At 35.1% G+C, this 14,745-nt stretch overlaps 1 protein-coding gene across 8 annotated transcripts in view; it reads left to right on the plus strand.

The window, feature by feature from the left end:
* The window catches only part of MARK1 (microtubule affinity regulating kinase 1), a 61,217-nt gene that overhangs the window by 43,889 nt on the left and 2,583 nt on the right, over positions 1-14,745 (plus strand). Inside the window, exons 11-17 of one of the 8 annotated variants that reach the window (XM_072856974.1) lie at positions 572-684; positions 1,961-2,135; positions 3,268-3,461; positions 6,071-6,171; positions 9,183-9,344; positions 10,034-10,288; positions 13,073-13,117. In XM_072856974.1, the coding sequence (XP_072713075.1) occupies positions 572-684; positions 1,961-2,135; positions 3,268-3,461; positions 6,071-6,171; positions 9,183-9,344; positions 10,034-10,288; positions 13,073-13,117 (1,045 nt within the window). The remainder of the gene's footprint in view (positions 1-571; positions 685-1,960; positions 2,136-3,267; positions 3,462-6,070; positions 6,172-9,182; positions 9,345-10,033; positions 10,289-13,072; positions 13,118-14,745) is intronic. The other 7 variants (XM_072856975.1, XM_072856976.1, XM_072856978.1 and 4 more) reach the window with 7 other exon arrangements.

The following is a 14,745-nucleotide window of genomic DNA, read 5'->3' on the forward strand; positions in this document are numbered from 1 at the left end:
TAGGCAATTTTATCTTGTAAGTCAAACTAAACTCTTTTATCAAATTTGAGGTACAATCTCATTGTACAAGTAAAATGTTTTCTTCTTATTTAAATGAGAAATTTTATTACAATGCCCTCCTTATAACTACTGTTGTGACTTCACTGAGCTGACATGAGTCTGCAAGCACAGCAAAAGACAAGTAAGATTACAGAATTCAACAGGCAGAAGGAAACAGATTTTGTTATGAGGGTAACAATTTTTATCTGCCATGGTCAGAGAAAGATACTGTGTTGGCCCTGTAGCTATTCATAGTTTCTATTTGCCAGTGTTTTATTTGTCTGTTGAATAACATTTAACATTGAATAATGTTGAACTATGCTGAATAACATAGTTGAGAGTTTTCAAGAAGAAAATAACAAAAGAGGGGAATTGCAGCCGTTTTGATTTTGCACAGCAAAGATGATGCTGGTTGAGTTGAACTCTAGTTACCTGTTAAATTATAAGGGTTTTTCCTATTTTCATGGTTCTTAAGTTGTCAGTAAACCCAAGCACTTATTCTGCTAATGTATCTAGCTCTTTTTACTTTTAGACATTATGGTCACAATGGGCTTTTCAAGAGAAGAAATCCATGAATCTTTAGTAAACCAAAAGTATGATGAAGTTATGGCTACTTATCTGCTTCTAGGTAGAAAACCACCTGAAGTAAGTGCTACCTAATTTACATCTTCTATTTTGGTCTTTATATGTGGCTGGGTTGAATATTCTGGTTGTCGATGTTTTTATAAACTATTTTGTAACATCTTTTAAAAAAACTGTGGTTGATAACTTATTAATGTCTCTCCCTTTTCATATCTTCTTGGATATCTCATTAGTTCCCTTATGAAGAAATAGATTGAATATAGTATTTTCACATTTGTTTGTAAATATGTTGAATTGCTATTTTTAAAAAGCTAGCTGTTAATCTGAAGTGGCATAACTCTTAGGTACTGAGTCTTCTTCCTGTCGTGTGTTTACAGTTAAAATCTGAAATAGTTAATTTGAGTAGAGCAATTATTCTTCTACCTACTAAGATGTGACATCCTTTGTTTCTCGGAAATGTACTCATCCTTTCTCACTTATATACTATATTATAGTATATTTTATTCTTTAATAAATAATTGCATCGTAGTCATTAATAAATTTGTAATAGAAAATTTTTTTACTGTTTTGGAACTAGAGGGATCTGTATATCTTCTGGGACCACAGGGATTTTCAAGAAATCAAGCCGAGAGCAAGGCTTTCTTTTTGAAGGGATTTTTTCCTGCTGCTTCATTGGCCTTCCTTCATTTCTAAGATAGTGTAGATCTGATATGTGCATCCTTGAGTGCATTTTCCCACAACATCTGTGAACCAGAATTCCCTTGTGATGGCAGAGCATGGAGGAAATCTGTCTAAAATGATTTTGACTCATACTGCTTAGAAGAGGGTATTTGTCATTTCCACTGCTCTTACTTACAACTTACGCTTCTTAAATATCAACAAACCAGTGGCTGAGTTACATACCTTATAAAGAGCTGTTGAAGGCCATAAAGAATCCTTGAATCAGTAGTACTTTCTTTTTTAGCTGTTCTGACTCAATCCAATGCATTTTGAAATTGTTCTGAAGCTATAAATGCTCTAAGCTTTAAAAAAAAAAAAAAAAAGGCGGGGGAGCCATTCTTTGGCTTAGGTTTTAAAATAGCCCAGTTTTTGTTACTGTCGAGATTCTTCTAATTTTATTTTGAGCACTCATTAACTTCTTAGCTTTAGCTGTGTGTTTTTAAAGCACATTAAACACAGATGAAGTGATAAAATTCATCTTGAAGAAAATTAAACTCTGGATACAATTTTAAATTTAAAGAAAAATGCCTTTGATTGGAATGCTTCACTTTATTATGCCATAAAAGTACCAGTAATGTTGAATTTTTGTTTATGCTTTGAAAAACTGTTTTTCTTGTAGTTTGAAGGAGGCGAGTCCTTGTCCAGTGGCAACTTGGGTCAAAGGTCTCGTCCTAGCAGCGACCTCAACAACAGTTCTGTGCAGTCTCCTGCTCACCTGAAGGTCCAGCGGAGTATATCAACTAATCAGAAACAACGGCGGTTCAGTGATCATGGTGGGGATGACATTCCAACAAGTAAAGTAACATACACAATTTAAGTCTGAATGTGCAGTGTCTTGTGAACCTGGCAGGTCCACCACTCTGTGCATTTGTTGTGTATCTCATCATGCTCCGCTGTGATGCTTCTATTTGTATGAACGCTTCTGTGGTAAATCTGGATCGATGTAACTTACAGATTTATTTTTTTGGACTTGTTACTTGGTTGACTCACTAAATAAGAACTTGAGGATGTTTCCTGTTTAGGAAATAGTGGTAAAATACTGGTCTGGATAAACTCAAAGGCTGCAAACCATTATGTTTATCAGTACATTTGGACTTGGGGCCAAATTGTTTGTTTCCGAGAGACAACAATTTCATCAAGTATTCAGGAAACATTTTCAGGTGAAAGTGTTTATGTCAAAAAGGAGTACATATTTAAAACATTAAATGAAAGGTGATTACCGCCCCAAGAGAACTATCCAATTACTAGAAATATTTCTAAAATGTTTGGCCCTTTTCTCTGCCTAATTTACGTTGTTCTTTCTAATTTTTTCCCAATACTATTCTCTCTCTGTGTTAGTGTGTTGTTGTTGTTTTCCAAAAAAGTAACCAATATTGTGAAGATCATCAGCTGATGTAATTTTATTTCAAGGAAATGTAAAATTCTACTGATGGAGGATTTGCCCTAAAGCATTTTAAAGAATGATGAGGGAGAAGGAACTGTAATTTTTCCAAGTATAAACATGCTTTTAAACAAAGTAGTTCTAGGGTTTTCAGGGGAAAAAGATCTTTCATAGTGTTTAGGGGAAAAGATATCCGGCAAAAAGTACTAAAAAAATAATTTGAAAAATATCCTCTAATTCTTTTTTTCATAATATCGCACAAATTACATGGGTTTAAAATGAGAATTAAAATACTCTTCTAGGTTTTACATATTGATATGAAATGGGAGCTAAATCTGAACTGCAAATTGGTAACGAAGAGAGAGTGGGTAAAAAGAACATAGGCTGTCAAAGCTCAATTTAATAGGTTGGTATATGTGCTGAGTTTGCAGTCATAGTTGTTCAAATGCTTTTTTTGGACTTGGGGAATTATATTTAGACTATTTTGGCCAAGAAAAATGCAGTGATTATTTTTAGGTATTATTAATACTGTTTTTATTTGGCAGTTGGTCCCTCAATTCCTCCTGCTGTATCATACACAAAAAGGGCTCAGGCAAATAGCGTGGAAAGTGAACAGAAAGAAGACTGGGACAAAGATGTCTCACGCAAACTTAGCAGCACTACAGTGGGATCCAAAGGAGAGATGGCTGCAAGTCCACTTGTGGGTCCAGAAAGAAAGAAATCAACTACAGTTCCCAGTGTGAGTGTGTGTGCTTTTGGCTTGTTATATTTATTTTTCCCTATTTAAACAAAATCTGCAGCATCAGGTTACTATAGACATAATGGTTACTGAATAAGCCACTAAGTCTATTTCTGGTAACTTTTACTGGCAGACAGAAATAGGCTACAGTGGATGTCTTTTAAAATAAACCTTTCCCTTCCCCCCACAACTTTACTTTTTCTAACACTAACGTAACAGTAAGCACGAGAATGTCTGCATTTGGGCAAACTGAAGCTCTGTCAAGACTAACAGTGGATATTTAGGGAAAGAACGTAAGAACAGAGCCGATATGGAGTGCCCTTTTTCTGGTTTCTGATGCTTGTGTAACTACAAGGAAGTCAGGGGACTTCCTGAATTGGAGACTTCATCTGAATGATCCTACATTATATCCCTCATGAACTTTTTTCCTTTGTGAATTTGTCTGTTTAGCTTTCTGAAACCACTTCACTTTGGACTTCAGAAATGGGGTGAGGTGAGAGGGAACAACCCAGTTGTTCCCTGGTGTGTGTGCCTGGTAATGTTATGAGTTACAATGTGGTTCTTGTATTAAGACATTATTAATTTGCTCGTTCTTCTGTTATGATATTTTTCATAGTTTTGTAAACTGCTATCGTATTACTGCCTCAGATATCTTTGTTCCAAATAGGGGAGTATGTCTCTCCTAACGTGAAAGCATCTACTTTGCCTTGTGGAAGTTCATGTGCAGTAGTATCAGTGTTTAGGATACACAATGAAAAAATATCACATAGTGTTTAACCAGCTACTTGGGAGCAAGAGTTCATGGGGGGAGGAATATGCATGAATCATAATTTAAGATTCAGGTATACTTTTTGCTATTTAAGAGACATATTAAATACAAAAATTCTGGCCATCTTTTTAGTACAGTAGACAGGCAGCAGGAATTCTCATTGTCCTTTGGGATTCTGTGTGCTGGCTCCCATCTTGGATATTCTGGGAAGAGATAGAATTCTCTTTAAACAAAATAAATGCTGAAGTTCATTTAACTCTTAGTGTTCTGCAGGTTGTGTCTGCAATACAGCTGCAGATGCTTTAAACATTTTTTTCACATTTTAAAGAGAGTGCTTTTTTCCCCCCCAAAGAGTCTTTGAAATTATGGCTGTGTAGATTGCATGCAGGAACTTTGAGTCTCCTAAGATTAGATTTAGTATCTGAGCTTTCCCAAAACTATATTGCCCCAAAGCTGATTGCAGTCACGTGTGGTACAAGCTGATATGTCAAAAGCATTTCTCCGCTTTGTGAGAACTAATTAAATGGAGTATATTTGCTATGAAGAATGAGAAATGTATTTACTTGCTAATGGCAACATCAGTATTTGTACATTTTTAGCTCTGTTACTATTTTGGGGACTTTGAAAGGCTGTGTGAGGGGCACAATTAAGGAATAGTAGTGTCTGATATTGCAACAGTAGTTAAGGTTGAGCAGCTTATGCAGAAAAAAGTGAATTTGTTTTTTAAAACTCAAACATTTAAAATGAACAAAGCTAATTTAATGTGCATAATTTTAAAATACTTTTCTGTAACTTTGAGGGTAACATGATGTTAGGGAAGGCAGGATTTCTTAAAAACATATTTATCACCTTCAGTCATATTAGTCTAGTGAGAGTTTAATTTCAAAAACAGTTACTGCAGTTGTTAATCTTCCTTATGAATTGGCTTTGAAACAGTTTATTCAGTAGTCTCTGCGGGGTGATACTAATGCTGAAAAGCTGTAGATGAGGAAGACCTAAACACACAGTAAATCTTGCAGAGTTCATGATGTCCTACAGTACACGAGTTCAGTGTATTTGAAATCTTTTGCCAGCATGCATCAGTATGTAATGTTAGCACTTTGCAAACCTCTCCCACCCCAAATTCAATATGTACTGTATTAAAGACTGGGACTTGTATGTCATGTACTGAAAGTGAGTTTTCGGCAGCTAATTTAATTTGTGCATGGCAGGGGGAGGAGGAGAATGTTTGTAGGTATCTTATGAAGTGTGTGCAAACTAAAATTAGTAACAGAAAGTAAGTCCCATCAGTATTCATTGCTACAAGACCTATTTGTCATGTTATCTGCATCATAATTTCTGGGTTGACTGACACAGACTGATAATCTTTTCATTTTTCTCTTGAGAACTCTTTTGACGGGGGGCAACAAACTGTAAGGCTGGGGCTGTAGTTGGCAACTTAATCTGCACAGCGAAGCCTTTCATCCAGCTAGATAGATGTGTTCTCTGGGATTCCAGTTTGTTCCTTTGATCCCAGAGACAAATAATTCAGTAACGCAGTATGTGGGAATTGGATAATAATACTTACTAAAGCAAGTGTCAATGAAATTATATTTCTCTAAGTTTTCTTTTAGTGTACTCTCAATGGTACAGTAATGAGGTGGTGAATGAGCTATTGGAAAAAAATAGCTGATGATCTAAATGATTGGTGTCAACAGATTAACCTAGTTCATTTGAAGACATTAAGAATATACATAAACAGCTGAAACTCTAAGCATTGGAAGCAAATCAAAATGTATTTTTATATGACATAATATATAGTAGAAGAAAGTATTTAATTTTAGTCTTAATTTTCTTCTAGAATAATGTATTTTCTGGTAGTGGAATGACAAGGAGGAACACTTACGTTTGTGAACGTTCTTCAGATCGCTATTCTGCCATACAGAATGGGAAGGACAACAGGTATTCTTCTTCAACTTTTCTTGCTTATTAATTTGGGTACAAAACAGAGGCATAGAAGTAGTAGGTTATGCAATTAATCAATACCATTATGAAGCGTGGTATGAAATACATAAAGTCCGACTGTATGTTTTCATCTTGTCTTCCACTGCAGTTTCTATGTTTGTGATGAAATTTATAACTATGTAGATCTGCCTTTGCCTCTTTTTATGGAATCACATTTATTATCAAGGGTTGCCTTCCAACACAGAGTAAAGTAACTATGCTCACAACTAAGTAGGCAATTCTGCTGTGGAGAGCTTCAGTTGGATCGCCCTAACAGTGTAGCCTGATCCTTTTTCATTTATCACTAGTAATCACTCAAAAAGTTGCAATTGTTAAGACTTGTCAGTCCTTTTCGATATCATTTTTTGGCCTAAATAATATTTTAGTAGTGATGGTAACCAATTTGTATCTATGTATATGTATGATAATTACACTCAGTTTAGTATGTTTTGTTAAATACTATTGTATTTTAACACTGCCATAATTACTTTTTTAAAAATATGTTCTTTGTTCCTCTTTGGTGTTAGTTAACCCTTGTACCTGACTGAAAAATAAAACATTGGCTTTAATGGAGAGTAGTAAAACCTGGATTTTTGTATTTTAAAGCAATAGATCCTACTCTGATTTTTTTTTTTTTAAGCTATTTAAATAAAATAATTAAGGTAAAATGAATCAAAAAATCCCTAGCATGAAATAACATAATCTAGTAATGATGCATTTAATTTTGGAAATAGGAAATAGGAAAGGTATAAGGCTGTTGATCTATACTAAAATGATGAGCTATGGAACATGTAAAGTACAGCTATTTAAATTGCTTTAAGGAGGTATTTTAAAAAGCACAAAACTAATTTTCAATACTAATTTCAAATTATTAGATGGGTGTTTTCAAAGTGTCTTTCCAAAATTGTTTATACTGTTTAAAATATTTGAACAACTTTTGTGACAATCCTTTTTTAAAAAGAAATAAGATAACACACGTTGTTTATATTTAGGGTTAAAATATATACTAAAATAGATTTTTCTGGTATCACAAAGATTGATAAAGCTTTTTTTTCAATAGATTTAATACCAAAACCACTGTAATAAGAAGGAGTTTTATTTTGAAGTTTTTCATTTTACAATTTTTTTTCTATAGTACTGAAAAGGCAGCTGACTCTTAATCCCTATTCCTTTCATCAGTGCGATGAATGTGCTCAGTTCTTTGAGCACCTTCTGAAAAATGAAGGACGAGAATTGTCTTTTGAGTTGTATTTTTCCCTTTCCTACCATACATTGTGTTGCAGTTCAGTTTGGATTTTGGTGTAGCTGAACATCTTGTGTCATTGGATTATTCACCCAAAATCTTTACCTCATTGCTACAGATACTATTTAGCTTTGGGACTGTTGTTGCTGATATATTATTAACGCAATTTCATTTATGCTTGTAGCAGCAAAGCTGTAGTTTGGCTTAAGTCATTTGACTTTTTTGTTTTAAAAATTAATAACACAGTAGTTTTGCCGCTACTTTCATCCCTTCCTTGCCACTTAGGTGAAGCAGAAATAAAAGTACCGGTGGAAGGAACTGTATCTTGAAAGGGTTGGCTCAGCCTAGCAGTGGCTGGGATAGAGAGCTGGTACAGAAGGTGAATATCTTTGCTTGAAGCAGAGCAGACCATTTTGTTCCCCTTGGCAAGCAGCTGCAGGTGCTGCTCTGTGAGGCTCAGGAAAGAGCCTTCCCTCACTTGGGGGGAGCACTGCCTTCTTCCTGGGGTCATGGGAAGACTTTTACATCATGTCTCTGTCTGTGAAGTAAGCTCCTGAGTGAGTTTTTACAGCTTTTCAAAATTTTATTTCACTTTCAATGCTTATTTGAAGGCAGGTTGAGGGGGTTTTTATTATCGCGTGCCTGTAGGGATTTCATCTTTTGGAAGACGTCCAGCATGGCAGCCCCAGGTACTGATAACCAGAGGATTTTTCAGATTAGAGTGCTGTCACTGTCCGAGGCATTTTATGGCATATTGATGTTCTCAAAGGTATTGAAGATGTCTTTCAGAAATGAATACAATTTTGTGTTGCTGAAGAAGTGTAGTAGCCATGTAATAAGGTACAAGTAATTCCACATACATAACATTCCGAGGTGTTACCATGATAGAAAACAGTGATTAGAAATATAGACATGAGGCTACCTATGTTTTGTTTGTCTTTTGTTGTTCCTTAGCGATATAAGACCTCTAACTATTTAATGGCTGAAGACATTTCAAAGAACTTAATCAGAATGGAAGGGAATTTTTTTCCTCTCCTGAGAATATTTTGACCACTTACCAGAAGTTGAAAATTGGCAACTTTTTGCTAAATAAGGGGAAAAAATAATTCGGAATTGCTTTCATGGCTGTTGAGTGGTTGCTGCCTGTTGACCTTCTCTTCCATAGGTCAGGGCTTTCTGATGGAGCTACCTTTCCCTTAAAACACTATGGAAAAGTCCAGAGGAGAAATACAACTCGGTCCTTTAAAAATACAATCACTTCCAAGTGATAATGTGACAGCAGTTCCAAATGTTTCAAGTTTTAGGTGTTTGAGTTTTAACTGAAAATAAGGGTATTCACTTCACAAAAAGAGAGTCTATTTAATCAATCTAAGTCTTTCGTGAATTTCTTTTGCAGTATTTTTTTACTATTTCCATGTACTCTTTGTAGTCTTTCTTCATTACTTTGAATAATGTGTGTGTAAGCTTTAATCTCGGGAGGAATGAAAAGGCCTAATTTTAACATATATGGTGATTTGATTTATGGATGAACATACTTTTCTCAGAATTCTGTATTCTTTACTTTAGCTGACTAAGGCAGCCTGGTCACTCAGTCTTCTAGTTATTTAAACAGCACTTGCTACGTTATAAAAGAAAAAAATATTTTTTCCCTGTTTTCTATGGGGTTTTACACTAACTTTTCCCTTTTCATTTGTCTGTCCCTCTTTCCTTGCTGCCATGGTAAAAGCCTAACAGAAATGTCTGCAAGTAGCACATCTTCTGCAGGCTCTACAGTAGCTTCTGCTGTATCAACACGGCCTCGACATCAAAAGTCCATGTCTGCCTCTGGACATCCTATAAAAGTTACACTGCCAACCATCAAAGATGGCACTGAAGCTTACCGACCAAGGTGATAAATCAATCATTATTTCTTTAGTGCTGCGCACTTTAAAAATGTTGTTGTTCAGTTCATGATATGCTTCAAAATTTTTGTAATCTATTCAAAACTGTCATGTTGCATTCTGTTTTGAAACATTAGCTTACTCAAGTAGTGTGGGTATTACAGATGATTTAAGCCTGATTTTGTTCATCACACGTTTGCATACAGTTAAAGTAGTTCCTTGACTGCCTCCCTCTGGAAGCCTCTGGAAAACGTAGTAGTTAAATTTTTAACTAATTTAGACAGGACCGTACAGCACAGACCACCATAAATTCAAATGAAATACTGAAATGTTACTTAAGAAATATCTGTTAAGTTTTTGGAGTGCTCGTGTGTTAAAGGTTTTGATGAAGATATTTTTCTGGAAGAGGGCTGGGAACACTTTCAGATCTTACTACAGACTTCTGCCTTTTTCCTATGTCCCTATTATCTGTGTATACTTTTTTTAACTGCTCTTAATACTTAGGTAACTTGATTGTACAATGAAAATATTTATTTATTATTTCTAAGTATGAATCATAAAGCAAATCAGTAGCAGATTCAGGTTTTAAAAAAAAGAATCAAGAGCAGGGGTTTTTTTCCTATCTTTGAGAAATGATTGTCATGTAGGAGGGTATCTAGCATAGTCTTTCTCTTTATTTATGCTTCTGTTTTCCCAGCAGTGCAACTCAAAGAGTGCCTGCTGCTTCCCCGTCTGCTCATAGTATTAGCACTACCACTCCAGACCGAACCCGCTTTCCTCGGGGGAGTTCAAGTCGAAGCACTTTCCATGGTGAGCAGCTAAGGGAGCGGCGTAATGCCACTTACAATGGACCGCCCGCCTCACCATCACATGAAACCGGTGCTTTTGCACATGCTAGAAGAGGGACATCAACTGGTATAATAAGCAAGATAACTTCCAAGTTTGTTCGCAGGTTAGTACCTCGATTTTTAAGAGAAAAAAAAAAAAAAGCCCAGCCTATAACTAGGACCATAATTGCAAAGTCACTGAGAATTTCCAGTTTAAATCTGAAGTAAATGTAAATTTAGTTAGAATGCTGCTTGTTTTGTGTGTTCCTTCCAGAACCTGCCTTGTTTTACTTCTCTGTGTATATTGTAACCATTATGTTTGACCAGCTATTCTGCTTCTTTATCTTAAAGGAGCAAGAGAACACTACTCAAAAGGTTTTTTTGCTCATGCTTTACAGCTAAAATACAAAGATGCTACCATTAAGTTAAAATCAAATGAACTTAAATACTGAAAGTAGTGACTTAAAAATTAGTCATTATTTAATGTTAACCATGTTTCACTTTAACTGGCTGCAGTTTGTTGCAAGGGCTATATTTACAACGGTTTTATTACTGTGCTTAGAGGAAATAGGTATTAAATTATTTCAGGGAATTCTAAAATCTGTGAATAAATGAGAAGCTTAGAAGTGGGCAGAAGTCTGGGTGTCTGGACATACTAATATTTCAGTATCGTGCAGCCTCTCATATCATGTTACCAGCTTCTTCAAATGTAAGTTCAGGATTCTGAAAGAAGAAAACCCACACATCCCGGACCTGCGTTCATTCCTGTGATGATGGTAACAGTAATAATACTGTGAGGAGAGGTGCTGGGAAAGATTTTCAAATACACTGTTTAATATCAGATGACTGTTGACTTAGCAGTCACAATAGCTTTCCCAAAAGGGGACTTAATTTTCCGTTTGCCTCTTTCTAACAGTGATTTACCTATAATTCTTGAGCCTACTTATCGATATGTCTATACTGCATTATTGTCAGTTTCACAACAGAATTATGTCTTGGAAACCTCTATTTTCTTTGCAGAATCATGCTGTTACGTACTGAATTCTATCATTTGTGTGTTAAAAAAAAATAAATTCAAAGCTAGGTTAAGCTAGTAGTTGCAAATTTGTAAGTAAAATGTCATGAATTGCATAAGGTAAAAAGAGAGAAAGCTAGAAATGCAGTGATGTTCCTCATGAAATTGATTTAACCTGGTGAGCTGATAGTGTCAGTGTGTGTCTAAGTAATACCTCCTATGATGACCTCAAAAAAAAAAAAAAAAAAAGAGTATGTGAATGATTTTCTTTTTTCAGAAGCCTGAAGATACAGGACTATTATCCTCCATTATTGGTATCTCCAGCACTTACTTACCTGTGGGGAGAGAGTTTGTTCTCTGGTTTTAAAAAGAAAAAAAAATTTACAGCAAATTTAGTCAACTGTGGTGTCAGTGTAGATTTCCAAATGGGAAGAAAGGTGTTTTCTGTTAAGTAACTAACCAATTTCAAGAGCACAGGCAGTTTTTTTTCCATTATAGCTCATTGTTATTTGCAAGGAATGGTATATTGAATTTTTTTGAAGAGTCAGATCAAAGAATTAATATTTTCATTATGTTAAACTACAATATTAAAATAATATTGTAAACTATGTATTTAGAATTAACATTGTAAATTGATGTTTTTTAAAATGATCTTCACTATAAAACATTTTTATATAATTTCCTATTATGTTTTATACTGCTAAAAGTACATTTTCCTATAGTGAAGGCCTTGTAGGGTTTTTGTTTGTTTTTGTTGCTGGTGGTGGGGGTTTTTGTTTGTGTGTTGTTGTGTTTTTATGTTTTTTTTAAACTTTGGGTTATTTGAGACTTTTAGTGGCTGGGATTACATGGGTGGAGGTTCAGGGGCAGTTCTTTTAGTTGGATCACATAACTGCATGCTTTTTAAATTCTGTACTGTTCAGGAAATAAAGGTTTAAAGCATACTTTTGATTAGAAGGTGTCATAAAAGACTTTTTTTTTACTACCTTTTGGCAAAGGTTAAATGCCTTTTCTGGTAAGTATAGAAAATAAATGCATAATGAGAATGCTTAATCAATAGGGTATTGAAGTATTTTTTACCAATGGTTTATGTCAAGTGATACTTCTCTGATGTTAGTTACTGAAGTATTTGTGTTTTGAAGGTATTAATTACCTAATTGAAATTGGGTGCTAAAATGTTTGTACAGCAGCACTAGGAACGTACCTAGGTGGCTGATACAATCTATGAATATTTTTCAAGTTGCTTCAGACTAAAAAGGCATAATACAAAACAGTTCCTTGGTAAAGTACAGCTCTAATTCAAGATTTAAAAAGATATGTTTAACGTCAAGCTCACTGGTAATCTTACCAAAGTCAATGTAACAGCTGATTTGCTTAAAGTTAAGCAGATGTTGAAGTAACCTTTCTGAACTGGGCTCCAAGCATTTGGTCTTGCAAACTCTTAGGCACGTCTTATATTTAATTACTTGAGTGTGCTTAAGCATGGGCATGTACCTAGCTGCTTTCAGGACTGAGGTCTAAAGGCCTGGCCCAGAAGGGTGCAGCGCGGAGCCCCCCGGACGACCTTGATCGACTACTCCTCTGTGCTTGCTGGAATTACATGTGGCCATTGCTCTGTCTGCAGTAGGTTGAGAACAACGTGTTAATTTTACCATCAGTTTAAAAAGAACATTAAACAATTACATGTCAGAGCTGAAAGAAGTTAAGGTATCATAAAGGGAAATTAAAATTAGAGCTGTGAAAAAATACTATTAAACAGTATTAGGCTTGACATTACTATACTGATTTTTTTTTTTTTTGTTCAGTAGCTATTTAACATTGTTCTAGATGTAGGTTTTCTTAACTTTTATTTTTCACCTTTATCATTGAATCTCAACCTTAACTTTGTTTTGAGGGATCCAAGTGAAGGCGAAGCCAGTGGCAGAACTGACACCTCAAGGTGAGGAGCCACTATTAATACTTCGCTCCTAGGTCTTTCGCATCAAGTTTTAAGTGATTTCTTAAAGATTTTAAATCAGGATGTAAAATAGAATAGTGCTTAAGTAATCTGCATTTCAAAAATGTTTTTTATTTGGGGGGAGGAGGGGGTTTTGGTGAGGTCCTTTATCCCTCGTTTTTGCTTTCTTGCGAAGTATTTAATATAAAACTTTAAGCATATTCCTTTGAATAATAAAGCCCCCTGTAGGAGTTAACCAGTCATTTAGGCACTTAAAATCATGTTTTGGCTTTTTAATATTTAATAGTGTTTACTTTTGGTTTCAGTGGAAAATGTAGTATACTTGTGTGTGTCTGTGTGTATATGTATATATTAAATTTTTCCTATAGTTACATACTGTGTTCGTTACTAAAGCTGCTGTTTGCCAGAAGTAAACACCTTATAGTCCCTGAGAAATGAATGTCACTTTGCACTGAGAAATGAAATGTGACATTCAGACAAAAAGGGTGGTGACTGCAAAATATTGAATTTGTATGGCAACCGCTGTACACAAATCTGTAGATGCTTGGTTAGTAATAAAGCATTCCTTTATATGTTCATTTTCCAGTATATCTGCTTTTTTGCCATGTTTCAGCATTTGGTTCTGCATTTTTGGTGTGCTTAGCACAGTGCATAACTTTTTATTTTTTATGCTCTCTAATGAACAGGCATTGTAGTTTGCATTCTAAACTGGTCGTGTACAGAAAGTATCGACTTTAGTTTTCAAAACAGAAAGCCTTTATTTAAAAAAAAAAAAAAGCACATTCTTAACAGGATACATTGTTTAATACACAATGCATTTTATCTATGTTAGCCCTTTTCAATTCAAAGTCTATTAGCTGTCAAATTCTTGACCTGGAAAGGGAAAAGTGATTAATCAAATGTTCAAATGAAATGAAGTGTGAAGTTGCTTTCAGCTCTTGCTTTCATTCTCTAGCTTCCTCTACTTTTTGCCATCCTACAGTGTCTGTTTTGGGCTAAAAGTTGTTTGAGATCTTATCCCTGCCATGCTCTATCCCTTAACATCGATGTGGTTCTCGGGGATCACACTGAAAGTTAAATTAAAAATGCTTGTTTTGACTCCTCTCTGAATAGTAACAGTTTATAGACTATCAAAATGAGAACAGCACCTTTCCCCAGTGATGGGTGGGGAGGCATCAGGCATCTTATGTACCTGGGACAAGAACAGAAATAGTTGGCTGTGGATTTACTTTAAAATAATTAGTGCTCTTTCTCAAAATGCTTTCTACAATGGAATAAGTAATCTATTCGATAAGGAAGCATCAGAATAAGAACATTCATTGGAAACTACTCCCTTGAAATTTTGTCCAAGTCATTTTATCAACTAAAATGCTTTGGGTCTACATGTCACTCTTTCTTCTGTGAAAAAGCTTCTGGCTGTGTACTCAACTGGTTGACAAACAAGCTGGTTACTACCAAATCACAGCACAAAATTCTGCTTCATCAGTTAAAATGAAGCACATTATTATAAGGTCTTTTTACACAGAGAGAGGTCAAAAATACATAATAAATGCAAAAGCGGGGAAAGGCAGAAAAGAGGGGAGGGAATTAACTGAAGACTTGTGAATCGC

The sequence above is a fragment of the Ciconia boyciana genome, chromosome 3, assembly GCF_034638445.1.
Source record: "Ciconia boyciana chromosome 3, ASM3463844v1, whole genome shotgun sequence".
NCBI classification, from domain to species: domain Eukaryota; kingdom Metazoa; phylum Chordata; class Aves; order Ciconiiformes; family Ciconiidae; genus Ciconia; species Ciconia boyciana.